Raw genomic sequence first — 25,608 nt, 5'->3', positions numbered from 1 at the left:
CAGAAGAAAATATTATAATGGTGGCAGATAAAGACTAAATCTACTTTTGAGGACCTTTTTGGTGAAAAATCAAACTTTTACTAGTGTTAATAGGATATGGTTCATCTGTTACATGTTCTTTTCTGATCAATTGGCAATCATGAGTTAAAGATGAACTCCAGTGAACACAATGTAATAAAAAAAAGTGCTTCATTTTTACAAAAAAAAATGTATAAATGATTTAGTCAGTGTTTGCCCATTGTAAAATCTTTCCTCTCCCTGATTTACACTCTGACATTTATCACATGGTGACATTTTTACTGCTGGCAGGCGATGTCACTGGAAAAAGATGCTGCTTACTTTTTTGGCAGTTGTAAAGAGCTGTTATTTCCCACAATGCAACAAGGCTCCCACAGTGTGATGTCAGGACCTCAGTGCTGTGAGACACGGACATCATTTGTGGTAGGGGTTTCACCACAAAATCAGCCATGCAGAACCCCCCGATGATCCATTTAAGAAAAGGAATAGATTTCTCATGTAAAAGAAGGTATCGGCTACTGATTGGGATGAAGTTCAATTCTTGGTCACGGTTTCTCTTTAAAGCCTATATACACTCTCAGATTTTTCTTGCACCCTCTCTGCCCCCTCCAACAACTAAAATGTGGTCCTCTCTCCTACCTTATACTCACTGGGACCCCTTTTAGTGATTACCTCACCACCATAAACTGATGCAGACTTGGGCAGAAGCCATAATTGGTGAAACTTCAAGGATACTGGTGAGTTGTAGGGGAGGAGATACTTGGGATGAAAAGCTTTAGAAGCAATTCCAACTAATAACTTCTAAAGGTCAAACTAATTTGGAAGCATATAAATGGCAGATGTTATATTTTTTCATTGTCCAGACATAGCGTATTGTGAATAACATGCTAACATTCATAGCATGCACATACCGCGTGTTGTGCATAGCGTGAACAGTCCTGGTCCCGCGTTTGCACGTGGCCATCCACTACAGTTGCACACCACATGAGTTGACCTGCACTACTCATGTACCACATTGCCACCATGACTGCAGGAGATAATTTCCCTGCTGAGGGGAAGATCATCGGGACTGTTGCAATCAGTTGACATCTATTATCATACATTTAAACTGTGCAAATATCCCTGAGATACATTTGCTTGGAATTTTTACAGACAAGTTTATACCACCGAAGTAATGCGTAAGAGGGTAGGGATAATGCTCCATTGTGAGAAGAGTATGGCGGTGCTATCTTTACTCTCGTTAATAATGCTGCTTGCCCAGAGCAGAATCATCCACTAGGCCACCTAGGCAGGTGCTTGGGGCCCATTGGGTGTCAAGGGGGCCCACCTGCCACCTTCTTTGACATCTCTCCACTTCAGCCTACCAAAAGGACCACAAGGGGGCCCCAAATCTACTACCTTGCTTAGGGTCCCATTACATCTTAATCCATCTCTGTGCTTGCCTGGCTGGTATGTTTGCCATCTGCCGCTAATACTTATTCAGTGACCTAGAATCAGAATGCAGATCAAGTCATCTGACTCAACTGGCTGAATGTTCCAGGTGTGACTCTGAAGTCTAAAGATCAGCATAGCACCCAGACATCTGCTATGCCAGGGCACTATCTGCAAGGAGTTTGTATGTTCTCCCCATGTCTGCGAGGGTTTCCTTCGGGCACTCCAGTTCCCTCCCACATCCCAAAAACATACTGATAAGTTCATTGGCTTCCCCCTAAATGGGGCCTAGACTACGAAACATACACTACACAATACATACATAGACATATGACTATGGTATTGATTAGATTATAACCCCCTCTGAGGGACAGTTAAAGTGGATCCGAGGTGAACTTTTACTCATTGCATAATTGTGTTCCTTTCCTATTGTTTATAGGGCATTCCTCAAGCCAAATACTTTTTTGTTTTAATACTCTAATTCCCTATAAACTAAATAAACCACGCCCACAGGTTTTCAGAGAGCCTTGGCAGTAGCGAGGGCTCATGGGAGCTCAGTCTGGGCAGGAGGAGGAGGAGGTGTTACTAGCCATTGATTTCAGAGGCAGAGGGGAGGAGGGGGATTAGGTTTTTTTCACAGGCTTAGTGATCAAGATACAGATAAGCCTGCCTCTGTGTAATGTTTACAAACAACATGGCTGCTGTCATTGTATCACAGGAAGAAATAATAATTTTCTATTAAAGCTGTTTGCAGCTATATTTGCTGTTTAAACTATCTAAACTTTAGATAAGATAAGACTCACCCTTTCATGCTCGCATACCCCCCTACACCGGCACCATAATATGTTCTGTTAGACACCCTTTAAACAGATGCACCTATTGTCTCCACCCCCACCCTTTAGATTGTAAGCCTCTGGCAGGGCCCTCTCCCTTAGGCCTCTTGCACACTGCACGCGTTTCAGATTCAGATTCCGCTTTTTAATCAGTTTTTACATCCGATTCAGATTCAGATTTGCAGTTTGCTCCCTGCACACTGCAAATCGGAATCTGAATCTGATGTAAAAACTGATTAAAAAGCGGAATCTGAATCGGAATCGCGTGCAGTGTACAAGAGGCCTTAAGGTGGCCATACACTGGCCCGATTTGCGCCCGTTTCGACAGCAGATTCGATCACTGGGATCGAATCTGCTGCCAATCGTTCACGCTACACGCCGAATTTCGATCCATTCCGTCCGATCCCATCGATCGCGCCGTGCGGAAAATAACCGTCGATCGCCCGCAGGTAAAGAGCGCATCGCTAGCGGCGTTCGAGTGCCCGACGACCGACGCAATAGAGCCGCATACATTACCTGCTCCGCCGGCGCGACTCCCGGGTCTTCGCTCTTCTCCGTCTCCGCTCTGGTCTGCTCTGGTCTCCGGCATGCTTCCCTTCTTCCTGTCCCGGCAGGAAGTTTAAACAGTAGAGGGCGCTCTACTGTTTAAACTTCCCCCAGACAGGAAGAAGGGAAGCATGCCGGAGACCAGAGCAGACCAGAGCGGAGACGGAGAAGAAGAACGGTGACCGGGGGCAGTCGCACCAGCGGAGCAGGTAATGTATGCGGGCGGGGGGAGCGGCGGCAGCACCACCACAACAGATTGTGATCGGTTTCAGGCTGAAATCAGTTCACAATCTGTTTGCAGTAAAGGTAGCCATACAATCCCTCTCTGATCAGATTCGATCAGATAGGGATCTGTCTGTTGGTCGAATCTGATGGCAAATCAACCAGTGTATGGCTACCTTTAGTGTTTCCACCTTGATTATGTATATAGTAGTAAAAATGTTTCTGTACCGTGTTAGCCAAACAATATATGTATAAACGCCTGAAAGAAGTTTTTCCTGATTTACCAATGCTTGCTTTCAGACAACCTCCCAATTTGAGACAAATGATTATCAGAAGTGCATTATCTACACCAGAAACTCCAGGCACATTACCCTGTAATAACGCAAGGTGTGAGACCTGCCCTTATATCTTGTGCACAAGCCAAATACAAATACCAAACTCACAGAAATATAATCAAATATCAGACCAATTTTCCTGTGAATCATCCAATGTTGTATACATGATACGCTGCATGAAATGCCCCTCAAGAGGAATCTATATAGGAGAAACAGGACAAAAACTGCGCACAAGAATGAACCATCACCGCTTTAAAATTAATGAGGGTAAAATGGACACACCAGTGGGCCAACACTTCTGCGAACCAGGACACAGCATGCAAGATCTAAAAGTATTTATTCTTAAGGGTAACTTCAAAAATGAACAAGCAAGAAAGATTTCTGAGTACAAATTTATGAAATTGTTCAAGACATTAACAGAAGGTTTAAATTGTGGAATGGGATTCATGACTCCTTATGTAACATGATTGACTTGGCTTCACTATCTTCAGAAACCTGCTAGATTTCATTTTTGCTTGCATAAGCTCACTGGCTCCAGCCTACTGATCACCTGACATCTAACTGCTAAACAGCAACCAGTACAACTGCCATCTTCATGCAGCTTCCCTGCATCAGTGTTTTACTACAGCTAACATCTAGAAATATGCCTGAAGAAGGGGACTAGATCCCAGAAAGCTTGCATTATTTAACTTTATCAGTTAGCCATTAAAAGGTATTACTTTTACAAGACTTTGTTTTTTTCTACCTACACCTTGATTATGCAATCTTACTGACAATCACCCCTTTTGTGGACTAGAACAATCTCTATTTTGATCTATGACACAGTATTATCAAATCATTTGCATGATCTTGTTTTGTTGTGAGTTTCCTGTATGTCCTACCTTGTATGTTAACCCTTTTATCTATAGTGCAGCGCTGCGTAATATGTTGGCGCTTTATAAGCTTTATAAATACAATAAATAATAATAATAATATATAGACAAGTTACTTGTTATAGTTCGTTTTTCATCTCGGATCCGCTTTAAGTGACAAGATACTCTGTACAGCGCTGTGGAAGATGTCGGTGCTATATAAATACTAAATATTAATAATTCTATAAATGGGAATAAAGATCACAGCCTCTATATTCCTTTCACTGCAGGGTTCTTGTAAAGTGAACCCTTGTGATTTTAAAACTCAGCACAGCTAATCCAGCTGTTCCCTATTAACGTGGGTTAAAAAAAAAGATACGTATTTTATAATAGAACAATAACATCCCCTTCCCCTAGCAAACCACTGAGCTGAAATCATTTTATGAATGTTGTTGAGACGGTAAAAGGGTCAAAAATGTGCAAAGTGCAAGAACTGGTTTAATGTATGATGATGATCAGTAGGTGCCCCCTATTTTATTTCTCAGAAACAGTGTTGGCTACTGAGTGGGCTGCAGTTGGTGGATAATGAAAGAGTCTACAGCCATGGATTGGGGCAGCGGTGCCATGATATTTGGAAGCTGGCCCCTCCTAAGTCAAAATAATACATCTAGCCCAGTGTTTCCCAACCTTTTCCGGCCCGGGGAACACTGTCTGACCAAATTTTTCTCCGGGGAACGGCGCGCGCGCGCGGTGGGGGCGATGCGGCCCCCGGTTGTTTGCGCGACCTAGTGGACAGTGCCGCTATGGGGGGGGGGGGGGGCTGGGGTGCGGCTGCATAGCTGGCATAGTTGCCCCAGTGTAGGGAGTTTAGTTGCCTCAGTATAGTGCCCCAGTATAGCCAGTATAGTGCCCCAGTATAGCCAGTATAGTACCCCAGTATAGCCCCCCAGTATAGCCCCCCAGTATAGCCAGTATTGTGCCCCAGTATAGCTAGTATAGTGCCCCAGAATAGTGCCCCAGTATAGCCAGTTTAGTGCCCCAGTATAGTGCCCCAGTATAGCCAGTATAGTGCCCCAGTATAGCCCCCCAGTATAGCTAGTATAGTGCCCCAGTATAGCCAGTATAGTGCCCCAGTATAGCCAGTATAGTACCCCAGTATAGCCCCCCAGTATAGCCAGTATTGTGCCCCAGTATAGCTAGTATAGTGCCCCAGAATAGTGCCCCAGTATAGCCAGTATAGTGCCCCAGTATAGCCCCCCAGTATAGCTAGTATAGTGCCCCAGTATAGCCAGTTTAGTGCCTCCCGCCCGTCCCCGTGGCCGCTGCTGTTATTACCTTGTTAACAGCGGCCGCTCTCCCCTCTCCGGCGCGTGTATATTCAAGCAGCGTATCTCCGGCTGCTCTGTGTGATGCACTGATGCGGAAGAAAGGAGGGCAGCGGCTTCCTGTAACGGCGATATGTATCGCCGTTACTATGGTAACCGAGCCCTGCCTCCTTCCGCATCAGTGCATCACACAGAGCAGCCGGAGATACGCTGCTAGCATATACATGGTCTGGAGAGGGGAGAGCGGCCGCTGCTAAGGTAATAACAGCGGCGGCCGCAGGGACGGGCGGGAGGGGGGATAAGAGCACGGCACACCAGGCAACGTTCCGCGGCACACTAGTGTGCCGCGGAACAGCGGTTGGGAAACACTGATCTAGCCTATAGCAACACTTTGACATAACAAAAAAAAAAGACTGATATTAAATATATGTGTGGTAGAAGACGATCTTCAGAGGTTTGAGTTGGGATCCAACAGAAAAGTTGGATCCTGTTTTGTGATAGGACAGAAAACCAAAAGGATAAGGTTTTTTTTCCCTGATAGAAGCTGAAAGGTTTTCAGGTCTTATCAGGGCACTCAAGTGTCCTGAGCTGATATCCAGTCACTTTGAGGCAGGGGCAGGGGCGTAGCAATAGGGGTTGCAGAGGTAGCGACCGCATCGGGGCCCTTGGGCCAGAGGGGCCCTGAAGGGCCCTTCCTCAACTACAGTATTACCTCTCTATTGGTCCTGTGCTCATAATAATCACTTCTATAGATACTTTGAATAGTGGTAATCATTAACAAACTGTTCCCCATCCTCTTATTGCACCTCTGACACTGTAGTTGCCATTGGCAGGTTTTGGTGCACCGTATCAATTGCTATGTATAGAGTGCTTGGGGGGCCCCATTGTAAAACTTGCATCGGGGCCCACAACTCCTTAGCTACGCCACTGGGCAGGGGTCACACTTGTCTTTCAGTTTCTACACTTTTCAGAAAACTGAAAGACAAGTGTGACCTTTTACCTTACAACAGCTAATGTAATTTATAGAGAAAACTGACAAATTGCGCAAGATGTCAGTTTTTTTTCTGCACGCGAAAACTGCATTCAAGTGTGACCTAGCTCATTGATTAACATGAGTTCTCAGTTGAAAACAGTTTTTCTGTGCCGAAAACTCGCACGAAAGCCGACAAGTGTGACCCCTGCCTCAAACTAAAATATTACAGAAACTAAACAGTGATGCTATGGCAAAATAATTTATTCAAAAACGGAGACTGCACACAAAGGGCTTTAGCGACCAGCTGTATTAGTGAGCATGTAGAGGCACACACACAACATGTTTCGGGCGGAGCCCTTCCTCAGCATTTGGAATAGAACACCCAGACATAGTTAATTTATACAATAATTCATAAATTAACTATGTCTGGGTGTCCTATTCCTCAGCTTTTTTTTACTGGGGTAGACACCATTGGTGTAGTTCCCTTAATGGTTAATTGATATGTTTTGCTATTGTATTTGCTTCTTTGGGTCATGTGATTGTCACATGACTTCCTGTGTGTGGGAAGGTATTTAGATGTCACAGGTGATGGGTGTGGCACACCTGAGGAAGGGCTCCACCCGAAACATGTTGTGTATGTGCCTCTACATGCTCACTAATACAGCTTGTCGCTAAAGCCCTTTGTGTGCAGTCTCCGTTTTTGAATTTGTACTTCAGCGGAGCAGGAGTGGTGTACCTGCAGGAGAAGTGCACCGGCACAAGGGTCTGTCTTAGGCCCAGAAGGTGGGTGACGTGTGAACCTTTGGAGTGGCAAAATAATTTGGTTTGAAACGGAAAAGTAGAATAAGTTTTTGTAATGTGAGAACTTACAACTGAGAAAATATTTAACATACAGATTTGAAATTTTTGTACTCTGTGAGGTTAGGTAGTTAGGTTATGGGGAACTACAAATGCTGGATGGCCTCAGTCTTTGGTACAGTCAAGAGAACTGCGGTGTGCAGAGATGCAGTAGTTTAACAGTTGTGTTTTTCAATTGAACTGTACAGGTATTTGGTCTCACTAGGTGACTCGACTATTCAATTTAATTATTATAATCGAATTGGATGAAAATGGCAAGTGGATGCCCAATCAAAGCAACCAATTTTGTGCTGAAATTGGTAGCGTTAATCGACCACACATGCTGCAAGATGTCAGGCCATCATGGTTGGTAGGGTGCGCGGTGGTAACAACAAACAATATCGGGACAAACACGACGAAACCTCTGAACCTGTCCCCCCTACCCGAGTGTTCAATGTGCCCCCCCGGAGCCCAGTACACTATACATTACCTATTCACATTCACTGCTGGCTCTGGGAACCATTCTTCGTCCATGCATGCACCCAATGTGTTTGCCAGCGTTCACGTGGGAATGTATGTGATGTCATGCACGCGAAAACACAATGTGATGTCCACGGACCTCAGACCTTACTTCATATGCCATGGGGAGTCACAGACCGCAATAGGAGGTTCCTCAATCCTCCAATGAAAATTATGTTCATACACAAGCAATCAGATTCACACTTGACCCTTTAGAGGATGATATTATGGATTTATTTCTATATTCATGCTGTTATACAGTAAACAGAAAGCAGAACCTTTCGGGCTACATGCCCTTTGTCAAGTGCTTCTTGAAGCATTTGACAAAGGGCATGTAGCCCGAAACGCTGTTCTTTCTGTTTGCTGTATAACCGCATGAGTATGGAAATACATTCATAATATTATCCTCTAAAGGGTCGAGGCCGGATCGGATTGCTTGTGTATGGACATGTCACACATGCGCCCACATTACTCTGGCAACCACGTGGGGGGGCGTGTATGGATGAAGGACCCAGCCCAAAGCAGCGGCGGACATGGACAGGTAATGTATAGTTCGATGGGCACCGGGGGAGCACATTAACCATTGGAGGGCCAGCATTGGGCCTGCAAGGCGGCGGATGCGGTGCCACAAGGCCGTTTCTGAATCGATTTCAGCATGGAATGGATCGGGAATCGGCCTGTGGTGTAAGGGCAGGCAACAGATCTCTCTCTGGTCAGAGAGAGATCTGCCTCTTGGTCAATCTGCCCATACATCATCTGATGTATGGGAACCTTAAAGGGTGTAAACGTTTTTTAAATGATTTGTGGACAGACACACACACACAGACACACAGACACACACACGGACACACACACACACACACACACACACACACACACACACACACACACACACACACACACACACACACACACACACACACAGCCCCAGCAGGACCAATGTGACCTCTGCCTGGCCTTTTAACTGGTGCATACATCAGAGGAGGGTGTTGCGAGGATAACATCATTGGTTTACTGATGTTTTTAACTTGCTGTAAGGAGTTTTTTGAAGCTAGAAGTTGACCTAGATTTGCTGTAAGCTTTGACTGCTGTTAATAAAAATAGCTGATGTGTTGTCCAGGATGAGATGGCAAATGCAACGCATGATGGCTAAATTAAATGATATCTTTAGCCTGCACCAAAAGAGGAGTGTTTGGGCCTCCGGCTAAGGAAGAGCCTGTAAAAACGTATCTGTGCGGAAGTTATCTGGGCTTTATGCCAACCCCAATGATTCAGCTTTCCATATCTGAGGCCTTGAATGATGGTCTGAACCTAGTACATCTTTCTGGTACCCATGCGTGCACTCACACCTGGCATGCACCTGGCATGTGCGCATGTCCGTCATGCGCACAGACGCCCGCACACCCGGCCACCCGCTCACGCCCGCCTTGCCCCGTTGGCCCCGTTTCCGCATGAGGCAGAAGTTTGATAATTTACAGAACAAACATGCCTCAATACACTAAGCCCTGTTGCGTAAGCATCACCAGCCATCTAGCAGGTCAGCGGGCAGGGAACTGTGTGTATCACTCAAGGGTTTTCTCTGCAACTGTTTCCTGTCATCCCTTTAGATGTGCTGCAGCCACCAGGGGGAGCGCTTCTGTATGCCAGAATACAGATTTTCACATTTTAACCACTTGCCGACCGCACACTCATACCATGCGGCGGCAAAGTGGTAGCTGGAGGACCAGCGACGCAGATCTGCGTCGCCAGGTGCCTCCCTAATTAATCAGGAAAGGCCACTCGCGCGAGCGGCCGTTTCCTGTCAGATCACGGAGCGGGTCTCCGTGAATAGCCTGCGAGCCGCAATCAGCGACTAAATGTAAACGTAGGAGACATGTGTCTCCTTTGTTTACATTGTACGGCGCTGCTGTGCAGCAGCGCCGTAAGGCAGATCGGCGATCCCCGGCCAATCAGCGGCCGGGGATCGCCGCCATGTGACAGGGGACGTCCTATCACTGGCTGCACAGGACGGATAGCGTCCTGTGCAGCCCGGATCACCGGGGATGACAGGAGGAGAGGGAGGGGGGGGGAATTTCGCTGCGGAGGGGGGCTTTGAGGTGCCCCCCCCCCGCAAACCTCAGGCAGGCAGGAGCGATCAAACCCCCCCTGCACATCATCCCCATAGGGGGGAGAAAAGGAGGGCGATCTGGTCGCTCTGCCTGTAACCTGATCTGTGCTGGGGGCTGCAGAGCCCACCCAGCACAGATCACTAAAAACAGCGTTGGTCCTTAAGGGGGGGTAAAGGGTGGGTCATCAAGTGGTTAAGGGATGCAGGAAAGCCATCAAAATTGTCACTTTCCTCTGCTTTGATACCGTAAAAGACCCATCCGATACCCCATCGCATCAAATCAGAGTGAGAAGCAGGGCTGTGTGGCTCTCCCTATTGGCTGCCTGGTAAACTGAATGCAGACATTTTTGTGAATTGCAATTTCTTTATACAATTACCTCACAAGTCGGTAATTTACCTAACTAGTCGGTGATATTAATTTTCAGTGCAGTAATTTGTTTAGTGAATAGTTATTTGGGAAGGTAATCGGTAAAATCATGTTTTCAGTATTACCGAATGCGGTAATGCTTTGTGAATAGAGCCCTAAGTTGTTGAAACCATGATTAAAAGGGCCTTAATTATGAATACATTTTTATTCAATGTCTTATGTGTAATCTATTGAAAATTATCTAAACGTGTATAATGGTCTTAGAAAGCTGTATGAACTGTCATTGTTCTGGGCATAGTATGAATAATTAATAATCTATAATTTATACATTTGACTTGTTTGTTATGTTTTTTTATCCTTTTGAAGTTGTCAGTAACAAACCTTAGTGTTCCTCAAGCTCTTTCTCTAACCAGCTGTCTCTCTCATGCAATATGAATGAGCCAGAGAGATCACTAGATAAACAAATGAACAAACTGCTTGATTGGCATGTCCGTGGGTAATAAAGTTATTGCTCATCAATAGCATAGCTGGTTTCTGCCTGGAGATGACCGCTTATGGTTCACATTGCAGGAGGCAAAAAAATACCTTCTGAAAGATCATTTGACATTCAGTCTTACCAATGGTAGATAATGATCGACCAACCAGTGTTTTTGATTGTAAATGCTTAAAGGGATACTGTAGGGGGTCGGGGGAAAATGAGTTGAAGTTACCCGGGGCTTCTAACGGTCCCCTGCAGACATCTTGTGCCCGCGCAGCCACTCACCGATGCTCCGGCCCCGCCTCCAGTTCACTTCTGGAATTTCTGACTTTAAAGTCTGAAAACCACTGCGCCTGCGTTGCCGTGTCCTCGCTCCCGCTGATGGCACCAGGAGTGTATTGCACAAGTCCAGTATGGTCTTTGGTCTGCGCAGTATGCTCCTGGTGCCATCAGCGGGAGCGAGGACACAGCAATGCAGGCGCAGTTGTTTTCAGACTTTAAAGTCAGAAATTCCAGAAGTGAACTGGAGGCGGGGCCGGAGCATCGGTGAGTGGCTGCGCGGGCACAGGATGTCTGCGGGGGACCTTTAGAAGCCCTGGGTAACTTCAACTCATTTTCCCCCGACCCCCCTACAGTATCCCTTTAAAACCCCTTCAATTTACAAGCGATTTAATATTTTATGTCTGATTGAATGTCTAAGTGGGCAAAATAATTGTACAGTATATGGCTACCGTTAGTCATATCTTTTGCGAGTGATGGTTGTATTTTTAAAGCAGTTCTATTTTAAAGCGAACTCAAGGTGAGAGACATATGAAACTGACATATTTGTTCTTTCCCAGTAGGTTGTTTGAGCAAATGTTGTGAGTAGCATCGCATAGGACCTGAGGTGGTTGATAACACTGCCCCTCAGACTTATCTACTCACCCAGTTGTATTACGCTCTCCTTGTCCCACCTGTGTGCTGGATAGCTACACCCCTCCCTGAGACACACAGGGCGGTGGGGGAACAGCAAGGACCCCAGCACACCGGTGTGGTTCACACTAGTACCTCCCACATAACCCGGTTGGGGAGGTTTTAATTTTAATATTGATACATTGCCTGTTGCTACTTGACCAAACATTTATATCTCTGTTCTGCATAGGGCTTTCCTTAGGACCATATATATTACAATACAAAAGCTTGGCATATGAGCTTTAGATCTCCAGGGTAATACATGGACAAGGGGACATGAACTGCGTATGGAGGAAATACGTTTTTGTCATCTATTTACAAAAGGGGTCCTTCACAGTGAGAGTTAAAATCTTACCGCAGGAAGTAGTTATGGCAAACTCTAGATCTGCATTTAAAGAGGGCTTGGATGCTTTCCTTGCTTTGAAGGCCATCCATGGCGATAATTACTAGGCAATTCCCGGAAGGGTTGATCCAGGGATTTATTTGACTGCCATCTGGAGTCAGGAAGGAATTTTCCCCTTTAGATTGTCCCCCTATTCCTTTAGATTGTAAGCTTGCACAGGAAGGGCTCTCTCATCCTCTTGTGTCTTGGAAATGATTCATTCTATTATCATATTACTTTTATCACGGTAAAAATTCTGTATTTTGTATCGATTCTGTATTTTGTTACCAATTCTGTATTTTGTATATTGGTGTATATCATTGTCTGTATCATTATGTACCCCATGTTTGTTTCTTACTTTGTAAAGCACCCCGGAATATGTTTGGCGCGTTATAAATCAATAGTAATTTTAAGGCTAATTGGCCCAGGCCTTGTAAGGTCTTTCATCTTCCCCTGAAACAACTGGGATATGTGCGGGTCCAGGATGTTTTTTGTTTTTTTTTCTGGTTGAACTCGGACGGATTTCTTTTTTCAACCAAAATCTTGAGAAGGATAGGAGTGCCAAAATCCTTCTGTTCTTAGGTACTCTTCACTCCAAGCATCAAAAAGTGAGTGGCACTTCTGCTTTTGCTGTAAATTCTTATAACAGGTGCACCTGTTATAGCCTGAAGAAGCAGGTTTAGACCCCTGAAACGCGTTGCAAATTTTGGAGTTACGAAAGAAAGTGATATTTCTGCTAATTGACTGTTTTGAATTTACTTGGGGAGGTAAGTCCACCACTACCTCCCTTCTTAAACAGTTTTTAAATATGTTACGGTACTCTGTTTCTGGCACCTCTGTTCAAATACTAATTACATTATACAGTAATTGATAGCTTGTGGTAAGAATTAAAGGCCAAGAGGTATCTGCATTGCCCACAATAATCTGCATCATGGTTAGCAGCACTGATAGAAAGGAAGAAGGTGATAGCTAGGGGCTATCTTTGCACCTGTTATCACTACTAAATACTTCAGAAATGCACTTACCTGTCCTTCTTTCAGGCAGAGCTGGCCTTGCTCTTTGACTCCCTGGAAAGCCTTTATACTTCTCCATACTGTTTCCCCCAGCCGGACCCGCTGCACAAAGTTTGCTGGGAAGAATCCAGTCCGGTCGCAACATTTTCCCTGTAAGGAAAAGAATAAGCTAATAAGTCACTTTCCTCCTACTGTACACTGTTTACGTGCCCTAATTAATGCTGTTCCCACTGGATTTGCTCAGTGGGTGTTTTGTCTCATATGGAACAGTGCACAAGATACTGGGACTGGATGCCCGCCCCCCAACACAAGTATCTTGCCTTAAAGTGAAACAAGCACCATTTTGAGCCCGGGCATCTTATTAGCGTATTAAAAATGCATGCCAACATGGTGGCTCATTATTAAAAAAACCTTCAATTTTACTTCTACTTTTTACATGTAAAAGTTTAGCAGAGGCCTTTATTACCCTATTTCCGAGGCCTGCTCTACCTCAAAACAACTAAGGTAAATAAGGACTTGTAATTATATTATTGCACATATTAGCAGAGAGCAATCAAAAGCTTTCATGGGGTGGAGGGATAAATAATGGGCAGCTAGAAGGGGAGGCATGGCCGCTACCTTTAGCTATTAGAAACCAGGAAAAACTGCAGAAAAAAGAGGCATTTGATTCCCTTTAATGATTAGATCCTCCTCTGTGGTAGATGAGGGCATCCATTCGGCTCCTCCATTACATTAAGGTCGTTTGAGGTTTTGCTACACAGACAGGATTGTCCATTTATGTGGCCACCAATTTATCTACAGCAAACGTGAAATGTCATTTATTTCCTACTTTTACATTTAATCCTTGTCACTTTACAAAAACCTCCTCTCCATCAGCATTTTCTCACCAGTAGCTGACCTCCCTCTGTGTTTATAACAGTGTGACCTCACCCTTCTGCCCACACTCAGTGGAGGGTGTGGGCATTGTGACAATGACTTCTGCGGGAGTAAAGCTGACAGCAGGGAAGATGCTGTGGGTGGACAGGGTCATTCATGAATAATTACATGCTTCTACATGTGTAACAAGAAAACACAAAGAAACACAGATCTTTCCTCTCCCGGCCACTTACGCCGCTCACTCCTCTGTAATCTCCGTCAAATATTGTTCTTCACACTTCTCAGGTACTCATTTCTTTTCTATACCTTGCTATAATGCTCATGATACACAAAGAACTGCCTCTCTCCAATATATTTACGCTTGTTTACCACATCTCTCTCCTCGCTATACCTGCTGAGACCATAAAATCTGGATTTCTCACCTTCCACCAATCCTCGTTAGAGTCATCCATCACCATAACTCTGTCACCGGGCCTGTAGAGGGGAGGGGGGAAGAAAAGGAGACAAATTAATGGAGGGAGGGATGAAGGGGGAATACTGTGGAGATAGAAGGATGAGGCACAGAAATAGAACAGAAAATGGGCAAACAGAAGAACACAAAGGGAGGAGGAAGAGAGGGGAAAGGAATACAGGTAGAGATAGAAACACGTGAAATAAAGAAGACAGAAAATATTACAGAGAAAAGAAGACCAGAACAAAAGACTAGAAAAAAACTAAAACAAAAGAGGGGTGATAAGAAAGAAAAGGAGCAAAGGAGAGACAAAGCGAATGAGAAAGGAAAGAAAGAGAGAAAAGAAGTAAAGAAGGGAGAGAGGAAAAGGGAGTGAAGTTAAGTGTGGAAGGAAGGGAAGAAAAGAGAAGAGGAATGAAATAAGCAAGAGAGGAAAAAAGAGAGAGTAAAGCAGGAAGGAATGGAAGAAAAGAAAAAGGGAAGTGAAGGAGAGGAAAAAAAGGGTGAGGAATGATGAAATAAAATAAAAGAGAAAAAAAGAAAAGAAAGAAGGCAGTAAAAGAGAGGAGAAGTAAAGAAGGGAGGAAGAGAGTGTACATAAGGAAGGGAGTGGAGGCTAGAGGGAGGACGGAAGTGGAGGCTAGAAGGAGTAAAGAAGGAAGGGAGTGGAGGCTAGAGGGAGGACGGAAGTGGAGGCTAGAAGGAGTAAAGAAGGAAGGGAGTGGAGGCTAGAGAAAGTAAAGAAGGAATGGAAGCTAAATAGAGGAAGGAAGGGAGTAGGGGAGAGGAGTAAAAAAGGAGCAGGGTAGATGAAGTAAAGGAAGGGAACGTTGAAGAGAGGGAATAAAAAGAGGAATAAGGAAGGGAGTAGATGAGAGATGAAGAGTAGAGAACGGAAACCTAGAAACAAGGAAGGCTGAGAAGAAGAAAGAAAGGAAAATTGCAGACAAGGAAGAAATGCTTGGCAGTAGTAAAGAGAAGGGTACAAATGAATAATGCCATAAAGAAGAAACTAAGATAAACCAAAAAAAAGTAATGGTGTAACAACAAATGACTAAAAGATAAAGCATACAGAATTATAACCTCCACATTTTTCCCCCTTTTATCTTACAGTACAACACGTGTTGGCAAGTTAATATATAAACTTTATTTAAAGCAATGCAGAGAGTGCAGAAGAATGGATGAATAAAGGTAGTGAAAGTGAATACATGTCAGGTATAGACACACTGTTGTCAGCATGTTGGAATGTTTAGACAGTAGGACATGTACAGTACGTTATAAATGCTTTCCTGAATGCCTGATAGCTGCCTACTCTCAACACAAAAGCATAGACTGGCTGTGGAAGCATTATACACTGACAATAAGGGGAATCACAGGGTTTCACAGCCAATCACACACTCCAGTGCTCCTTACAACAAAATGTTTGAACTTATTTATTATTTATTGTACTGTAAGCATCATGGGTGTCTGCAGAAAATGTTCCAGTGGGGGGCAAAAAAGTGGGACAAGCCATGTGACGCGCCAAAGAATGTGGGGAAAGACGAAAAATGGGGGTAAAAGCAACACAAATGGGCGTGGCCATGGACCAGGATGTGGGTGTGGTCACGGGTGGAGCCAAATTTACATAAACTTGGCAATGGTGGGACATTAGACTAGGACTATGGTAGGGATTAAATTGTGAGTGCCTCCGACACAGGTGCCCCCCAGGTTAGGTAATGACAGGGAACCCTATGTTTAGAGACAGGTACCCCCCTAGTTTAGGTAGTGGCAGATAACCCCTAATTTAGGTAGTGACAGGTGCCCCCCAGTTTAGGTAGTGACAAGTGCCCCCCCAGTTTATATAGTGACCGGTGCCCCCCATTTTAGGTAGTGACAGATGCCCCCCAGTTTAGGTAGTGACATGTGCCCCCCATGTTTAGTGACAGGGACCCCCACTCACCGTCAGTCATTCCAGCAGCCAGCGTCAGACCTCAGAATCAGCTGACGACCAGTGAGAGTGGGCGCACTGTACCCCCATGGACACCGCGCTGCATATGTGGAAGTAATGTCAGTTCCGCATATCAGTGTGGTGTCCACGAGGTCCTAGCTCCCCCGCACTCACTGGTTGCCTGCTGATCAGAGGTGTGTTGCTGGCTGCTGGCACTCTGCCTATTACATTATAGGCAGCGGGGACGGCCGGGGGGGGGGAAGCATCCACCCCATTTTGCCCCTATGTGCGAACGCCCATGGTAAGCATATTGAATAACATCCTACCCAGTATATTATAACTGAAGTCTAAAACACCAACATGAGACCTGTTTGGCATGCTCCTTCCTTACATGTAAAGCTAGCCATACACTTATACAGTTCATGATATCCAGTCTACTCCCTTGCACCAGTAGATATCAGACAACTTCAGCTGCTGGCTTTGCACTTCTTAATGCACTGCAGAGATGAACCCTTAGCACTCTTGCCTTGCAACACTGGGTCCCCAGTGTGAATCCCAGCCAGGGCACTATCTGTAAGGAGTTTGTATGTTCTTACCTTGTGTCTGCAAGGGTTTCCCCTTGCAACGGTAAGTTAATTGGCTTCCCCCCATAATGTACTCAAGACTACGATGAACATATCACTAAGGTAAAGATTAGACTGTGAGTCCCTCTAAGGAACAGTTAGTTACAGAACTGTGTACTCTGCAAAGCACTGTCAGATGTCAGCACTATATAAAAACTAAGTAATAGCAATGCTTTGATTTGTGCAGTAGTAGTAGTTGTGATTTCCTTTACCAAACGTGCAATCAAGTCCTTGCGATGCATGATATGGTTTTGGTCAGGATGCTCGCTTACTTAATGGCTGTAGCAATCACAGCCCAGATCAGCGTGAACGGCTGTGTATTGGAATGCAGCATGTGGGCAGCTGTGCTGTTACCCCGCCTACCAAGCAAGTATATATATATATATATATATATATATATATATATATATACATACATACACACACTAGTAGACCCAAGCCCGCTTAAAAACGTGCTCTAGGTCTTGTTTCCTGCCGCCGCCAGTGCGCAGCCCGCCGCGCGCCTTGCTCCCTGGTCCCGTCAAGCTGTCCGCTACTGTGCACATGCGCGGTAGCAAAAAACAGGGACAGCTGGACGCAGCGACACAGGGATTTTATTGTATAGGATACACAAACCCAACCCTTTAGCCTATCACATTGTTAGTAAATGTGTTTATAGATAATGGCAGCTGATGCTTTTCTTTTCTCCATGTTTGCCAGCAGTAAAGATGACGATCCGCAGTCTCAGGGTGGATCAAACAGCATGAATTAATTACACATTGAGATTCAATGATTTCTTGATCTATTTTTTAACTTCTAACTTTGCAGTGTATTGATTTTTTTCCCCTCTACTACTATCTTTCAGTAAAGTTCCTCTTTAACCTCTTGAGGACCCTCGGCTTAAACACCCCCCCCCCCCCCCCAACACACACCTCGTGACCAGGCCATTTTTTACAAAATAGGCCACTGCAGCTTTAAGGCCTCGCTGCAGGGCCGTAAAACTCAACACATAAGTGATTTCCCCCTCCCCTTTTTCTGCCCACCAACAGAGCTTCCTGTTGGTGGTCTGTGGCTGCTCCCCCAATGTTTTTTTTTTTTTTTTTTTTAATATTTGATTATTTTGCAATCAATTTTGATATATATATATATATATATATATATATATATATATATATATATATATATATATATATATATATATATATATATATATATATATATATATATATAAATATATTTTTTTATTTTTTTTTTAACTCTCCCCCCCCCCCCCCCCCCCCACAGGCAATTAGCATGATCGGCTGTGATAGGCTGTGATAACATTCAGCCTATAACAGGGGGACCGCCATGTCACACAGCTGTCCCCAATACAGCGCTGCCATAGATCGCAGCGCTGAACAGAGTAAACAGACGGTGGTTTCGCCTTCTAACAGTCTCCTAGCGGCAATCTGGGAGACTGATGACAGAGCGGAACTCGGTCATTCAAGCAGAGATGCGCGGTCGCGATCTCCTGCAAAACACGCCCCCAGGACTGCACACCAATTGGCGTTAGGCGGTCCTAGGGCTGCGGCCACGCTCACGCCAACTGGCGTGAGGCGGTCGTCTAACAGTTAAAGAGGAACTGTAGTGAAAATAATGCAATGAATAAAATTGCTTTTTTTTCAATATTCATTTATAGATCATTTACTCAGTGTTTGCCCATTTTAAAATCTTTTCACTCCCTGATTTACATTCTGACATTCATTACTGGTGGTCAGAGCCGGGCCGAGGCAGAGGCGAGAAAGGCTCCAGCCTCAGGGCGCAGTGTAGGAGGGGTGCACAACTCACTCAGCTATCATTCCCCTATTGTGTTTGAAGCAGAGAGAAATAAGAAAAGGGGATACATGGCAGTGACTGCAAGCTAAATAACTAGAGATTGAGGTGTTAGGGGAATTGGGGGCCCAGGGGTGCCTCTTACTCTACTAGCAATCAGTGTGTGATGGCTGGGGTGGGAGGGATGGAGGGGCGCATTTTGATGTCTCAGCCTTGGGTGCTGGAGGACCTTGTCCCGGCTCTGCTGGTGGTGACATCTTTAGTACTGCCAGGTGATCTGTGCGGAAAGTTTGTTTCTGAGAGGTCTATGCACAGAAGCGATATTGCTTGCTTGGCAGTTGGGAAAAGCCGTTATTTCCCACAAAGCAACAAGGATCACTAACCGAAAACTGTCAGGACCATGGTCATGACATCACACTGTGGGAGGGTATCACCACAACATACAACAACAACAAATTAGCTATTCACTTTTGCACAGGACCTGTACAAAAGTTAATCTGTACTTCTGTGTATTCAGCTTTCTGTCTACAGGGAGTGCAGAATTATTAGGCAAATGAGTATTTTGACCACATCATCCTCTTTATGCATGTTGTCTTACTTCAAGCTGTATAGGCTCGAAAGCCTACTACCAATTAAGCATATTAGGTGATGTGCATCTCTGTAATGAGAAGGCGTGTGGTCTAATGACATCAACACCCTATATCAGGTGTGCATAATTATTAGGCAACTTCCTTTCCTTTGGCAAAATGGGTCAAAAGAAGGACTTGACAGGCTCAGAAAAGTCTAAAATAGTGAGATATCTTGCAGAGGGATGCAGCACTCTTAAAATTGCAAAGCTTCTGAAGCGTGATCATCGAACAATCAAGCGGTTCATTCAAAATAGTCAACAGGGTCGCAAGAAGCGTGTGGAAAAACCAAGGCGCAAGATAACTGCCCATGAACTGGTCAAGCGTGCAGCTGCCAAGATGCCACTTGCCACCATTTTGGCCATATTTCAGAGCTGCAACATCACTGGAGTGCCCAAAAGCACAAGGTGTGCAATACTCAGAGACATGGCCAAGGTAAGAAAGGCTGAAAGACGACCACCACTGAACAAGACACACAAGCTGAAACGTCAAGAATGGGCCAAGAAATATCTCAAGACTGATTTTTCTAAGGTTTTATGGACTGATGAAATGAGAGTGAGTCTTGATGGCCCAGATGGATGGGCCCGTGGCTGGATTGGTAAAGGGCAGAGAGCTCCAGTCCGACTCAGACGCCAGCAAGGTGGAGGTGGAGTACAGGTTTGGGCTGGTATCATCAAAGATGAGCTTGTGGGGCCTTTTCGGGTTGAGGATGGAGTCAAGCTCAACTCCCAGTCCTACTGCCAGTTTCTGGAAGACACCTTCTTCAAGCAGTGGTACAGGAAGAAGTCTTCATCCTTCAAGAAAAACATGTTTTTCATGCAGGACAATGCTCCATCACACGCGTCCAAGTACTCCACAGTGTGGCTGGCAAGAAACGGTATAAAAGAAGAAAAATGTGAGAGAACACGGAAAAGCCGCCGCATGTAACAACAGTAAGGCGGCTGGTTCCGCGTCCAGCACGGCGGTTTGCACGCGGCAGCATGTGTCTGGTGTGGCTGAGTCTGTTAGTGCACACAGGCTTAGGAATACACGCGCGCGCTGAGAGGCAGAACTCTTATACTGGGCACGGAGAGATCAGCTGATCACGCCGATCAGCTGACTCCAGAGCAGGTTACTATTGGTTGATCAGTTAGGGGTGGTGCCGGAGAGCACTACTCCATATATAGTTACTGCTGGCCAGTCTCAAGTTGTCTGCCGTTGCGAACACTACGTGGAAGCACTCAGACCTTAGTCAGATCCAACAGTGTGTTTGAAGTTGAACCAGGTGGACCTGGGAATTCACACTGAGCCAGATTACTTGTACTGTTATTCTGTTTATGCTTAGACTAGTTCCAGGGTGTAGAGACCACGGACCTCACACCCAGACTAGGGAACTTGTGTTATCCATCTATTATACTTTAGACTAGTTCCAGGGTGTAGAGACCACGGTCCTCACACCAGACTAGGGAACTTGTGTTATCTATCTGTTATTCATCAGACTAGTTCCAGGGTGTAGAGACCAAGGACCTCACACCCAGACTAGGTATTGTTGATATCTGTTATGACTTACTGCTTTCCTGACTATCCCTTTGATCTCTGATTTGGTACCTCGCATATCTGATATTCCGTTGCCAGACCCTGCTTGCCTTGGATACCGAATCAGCCTTCTGTCTTTATCTGTCCGTGTGTTGCCGACCAGGCGTGCCCGACCTCGAGAGCTATCTCTCCTCTTTAGAGATAGTCTCCAGATCAGATAGTGACATCCACCTTCAGCTGTCACTCACTCTCTGGTCCTTCCTATCTCCAGCCTGACTCCACCCCTTGGAGAGTCTCAGGCTGCTGGAAGGTTCCTGTGCCCTCAAGAGCAGTATTCCTTTACTGCCTATGATCATCTGCTCAGCAGGTGCATTACTTAAAGTATTACTGTTACACCAAACACTCACATACCTATAGGTGTCCAGAGGTTAGCAATATATCTGTATTATCGGTGATTCTGCAGATCATCAATAATCAGGTATATATCTGCATTCTTGGTGATACTGCAGATCAATAATCAGATTCTCTCTACGTGCTGACACCAATCGTTACAAAAAACTAATGACATGGCCTCCTTGTTCACCTGATCTGAACCCCATTGAGAACCTGTGGTCCATCATAAAATGTGAGATTTACAAGGAGGGAAAACAGTACACCTCTCTGAACAGTGTCTGGGAGGCTGTGGTTGCTGCTGCACGCAATGTTGATGGTGAACAGATCAAAACACTGACAGGATCCATGGATGGCAGGTTTTTGAGTGTCCTTGCAAAGAAAGGTGGCTATATTGGTCACTGATTTGTTTTTGTTTTGTTTTTGAATGTCAGAAATGTATATTTGTGAATGTTGAGATGTTATATTGGTTTCACTGGTAAAAATAAATAATTGAAATGGGTATATATTTGTTTTTTGTTAAGTTACCTAATAATTATGCACAGTAATAGTCACCTGCACACACAGATATCCCCCTAAAATAGCTAAAACTAAAAACAAACTAAAAACTACTTTCAAAAATATTCAGCTTTGATATTAAAGAGTTTTTTTGGGTTCATTGAGAACATGGTTGTTGTTCAATAATACAATTATTCCTCAAAAATACAAGTTGCCTAATAATTCTGCACTCCCTGTATATTTGAAAACCATTGTTTTTTTGGAGCAAGGTGTGCTGGTGATAGGTGAGGCTGATGTTAGGAACAGAGGATTTCTATGATCAATTAAGTATAATCACATAGGTGTACCACAACATCTCTACAGCAAAAGTAGATCTGGACTATCTATAACAGGAGACCCGAGTAGTATGCAGGGGAAGGTGTTCTCTACAAGTGACAACAAAACAAAAAAAACAAAAAAACTGGTCTTGTGTGTTCAGGTTTTATAATTATTACAGTAAGGCTTTCTGTCAGCTTGATTTGTGGATGGCACATGGTACATTCTCATCTAGAAACATATGGTGGGTATAAGCAGCAGGGTGCTGATGAGTTTTCTGTGCACAATGAGATGAAACATCTGAAGATGATGCAACAATTACATTGTAGGTTCAAAAAAAAAAAAAAAAGCAATATCAGGTACTTACTGCAGTGGAAGATCATTGATCTCTTGAGGGAAGAACTTATATAAAGCCACATAGGAATACATAGGAGAGATCTCCTTCCTGGCCCTGTTACCTGGCACCAAGCTCTGTGCACACAGAGACATTCAATAAGTCTGATGAATCCCAAACATTCAGTCACTCTGTCTTGTCAATTACTCACCGACAAGCTGCGTGTATCTTCACTGATGCTGGCCTCATCTGCAAACACTGAGAAAAAGCAAGGGAGATCAATAAGACCACTGAAGAAAAGGCGCAGGGGGAGAAGATGAAGAGGAAAGATAAAGGAGACTAGAAAGGATGGAGGGAATGTATGGATGTCACGCTCACCTGGGTGACTCGGACTCTCTTCACTGCTTTGGATGCTGCCCTCTGGATCTTCTGATCTCTCCTCTTTCTCACTCTGTAAAGGAGATCATATGTTGTCAACAGATGACTGAAAAAAACATAACAGTCAGTTTAATCTACAGATCCCACTGTATGTCATTTTGTCGCCACTGAAGATGGCAGCCCTATTAATAGAAGTGCCCAAATGGACTGTAAAAGAAGTGCTTAGAGGCTGGATAGGCTGCAGCCTCTTGGCACACAGCTGCATGGGTGCAGGGAGAGGGCTCAACAGGAGGCACTTCTGGCTACTATAATGGGGAAAGGGGGATACACCTGGCTATTATAATTGGGGAGGGGGGAAATAAGGGGCACATCTGGCTACTATATTAGAGAAGGGGGGTTATATCTAGTCAGTGGCGTAGCTATGGGCCCCGGTGGTAGTTTGACACGGAGCCCCTAAGCACTGTATGTATAACAAAAGATACGGCGCACCATAATCTGCCAAGAATTTCCACAGTGTCAGAGGTGCAATTGGGGATGGGGAACATTTTATTAATGATTACTACTATTTAAAGCATCTATAGAAGTGATCATTACCAGCACAGGGCCAATAGAGAGCTAATATTTTGCTTGAGTGAGGGCTCCTTGGGGCCCATCTGACCCAAAGGCCCCAATGCGGTCATAACCTCTGAAACCCCTATCGCTACGCCACTGTATCTAGTAACTAGAATGGGGACGGGGGGAACACTAGGGGGCATATCTGGATACTATACTAGGGAAGGGGGGGTACATCTGGCTACTATAATGTGGAAGGGGCGAGTCACACCTGGCTACTAAACAGGGGAGGGGGGGTCATTAGCGGGCGCATCTGGCTACTATACTGGGGAGGTAGGAGGGATTCGGGGAACACATCTGGATACTATATGTAAGGGAGGGAGGATTAACTAGCTATTATACTAGAGAGATGGAGCACATCTTGCTATTATCCTGGGTAGGGAGCTGTCTAATAGAGTATGGAGGCACATCTGGCAATTGTACTGGGGAGTAAGCAAATACTGAAGACACGTTTGCTACCTATACTGGGTGGGCACAGTTCAGAGTGGGGGTGCACTTTGGTGTCTCTAGTGCTGGAGAATCTTGTCGGGGCCCTGATAGGTGCATATAGTAATAATTGCAGTAGTACCAATCCTACTTAAAACTTGATTGTGTTCCCTTTTTATTTTTTCATTGCAACAGTAAAAAAAAAAAAAGTGTTGTAGCTATGCAAATGTGGGGATCAGACTAGCAGTCAAATTGCAAAGGCAGCTATCCTGAAAATTAATTAGAAGCCTCAACACTTTTATATGACTGATCAAACACTCCTGATAACAGGATAGTGCTGAAAAGTTCAGAAGGTTACTATCTCTCGCTCTTACTAATTTAACATTTTTCCAGAGTTTTCTCCCAGGAGATCATTTTTCATCTTAAATAGCTTGTTTCAGGTGTGCGACTTTCAGACACCACTACAGCTAAAAAGGGAAACAGGACTGCCAGGCAACTGGTATTGTTTAAAAGGAAATAAATATGGCAGCCTCCATATCCCTCTCAGTCCAGGTGTACTTTAAGCTGATAGTCACTTATAAATACTGTGTACTAAGCAGCTATTGCCAGTGTAGTAAAGAAGCAATAGTTATGATAGTAAAGAGAAGCGCTCCATGCATACTGGCTCTACATAATCTGGCACTCTTATTGGCCTGAGGAAGCGGGCTTAGACCCGTGAAATGCATTGCCTGTGCAAAAATAAAATTCTCTTTTTCTTACTATGGGAATGTCCTTATTGAGGTAAGCCACCTAATTCATCATTTTTACTGTTTTTAACTCAGTTTTATAAACTCCTGGGCGCTTCTTTACCCTCATTGTGCTTCGTCAAATCCCCCCATCCCCCCCCCTTTACGCTGTGGGCCGAGTTCAAAGGGTGTCCCGACACCCCATCCACTGAGTAGTTATGATAGTATGTTTGACTTGAACTATGTACCCACTGCTCTCTCTATAGTTCATGCACTACGGTACAAAAAGCATACAAGTGCCACGCTGTACACTTACCAAGCTGCGTGTGGGGGATTCTGACACGCTGCTACATGTTGAACGATTCAGATGAGCTAGTGACGTTCCATAGCGCAATGTCTCGTATATAGGATCAACCCTGTTTCTAGGAGCAGCTAGAGAAAGAGATGGTGAGGCAGGTCTTTGCAGAAACAGAGATGTTCTTAATAAGAGAAGTGTGAAATCTGTACATGCATAGAATAACAACTACATCTGCATAACAGACAACGCTGTGACGTCGCTCAGACAACGCACCCCTACAAGGACACTGTATGCAGATAGCCTGGCATATCTCTTGTGCTTTATGGGTAATGAGGAAAGGTTATAGTGGCTACACCCTTGGGTCATCTACTAACTGGAAGAATAAATGCATAGAATACCAATTGATTTTGACATATCCACTAAGGTACGGTGTTAAACAATCACAGGTGAATTATGCAAATCACAACACACCTATCCTTTTCTTTGCTAGCTGCCAGTGGTAATAGGCATCACGAATAGTGGCGTAGCAATAGGAGATGCAGAGGTTGTGATTGTACCGGGGCCTTGGCCCAGAGGGATCTTCTAGGGGCCCTCCATCAACCACAGTATTAGCTTTTTAATGGTGCTATCCTGAT

At 44.7% G+C, this 25,608-nt stretch overlaps 1 protein-coding gene across 1 annotated transcript in view; it reads right to left on the bottom strand.

Annotated features, from left to right (window-relative positions):
* Positions 1-25,608, bottom strand: part of STAC2 (SH3 and cysteine rich domain 2) — a 159,241-nt gene that overhangs the window by 7,470 nt on the left and 126,163 nt on the right. Inside the window, exons 5-10 of the mRNA XM_068263345.1 lie at positions 24,992-25,107; positions 22,913-22,985; positions 22,746-22,792; positions 22,568-22,671; positions 14,487-14,538; positions 13,201-13,338 (exon numbers count right to left, since the gene is read on the bottom strand). Of these exons, the coding sequence (XP_068119446.1) occupies positions 13,201-13,338; positions 14,487-14,538; positions 22,568-22,671; positions 22,746-22,792; positions 22,913-22,985; positions 24,992-25,107 (530 nt within the window). The remainder of the gene's footprint in view (positions 1-13,200; positions 13,339-14,486; positions 14,539-22,567; positions 22,672-22,745; positions 22,793-22,912; positions 22,986-24,991; positions 25,108-25,608) is intronic.

Source organism: Hyperolius riggenbachi, chromosome 12 (assembly GCF_040937935.1).
Source record: "Hyperolius riggenbachi isolate aHypRig1 chromosome 12, aHypRig1.pri, whole genome shotgun sequence".
Taxonomy (NCBI): Eukaryota; Metazoa; Chordata; class Amphibia; order Anura; family Hyperoliidae; genus Hyperolius; species Hyperolius riggenbachi.
The sequence above is the reverse complement of the archived record's forward strand: the minus strand, read 5'-3'. Positions and strand labels throughout refer to the sequence as shown.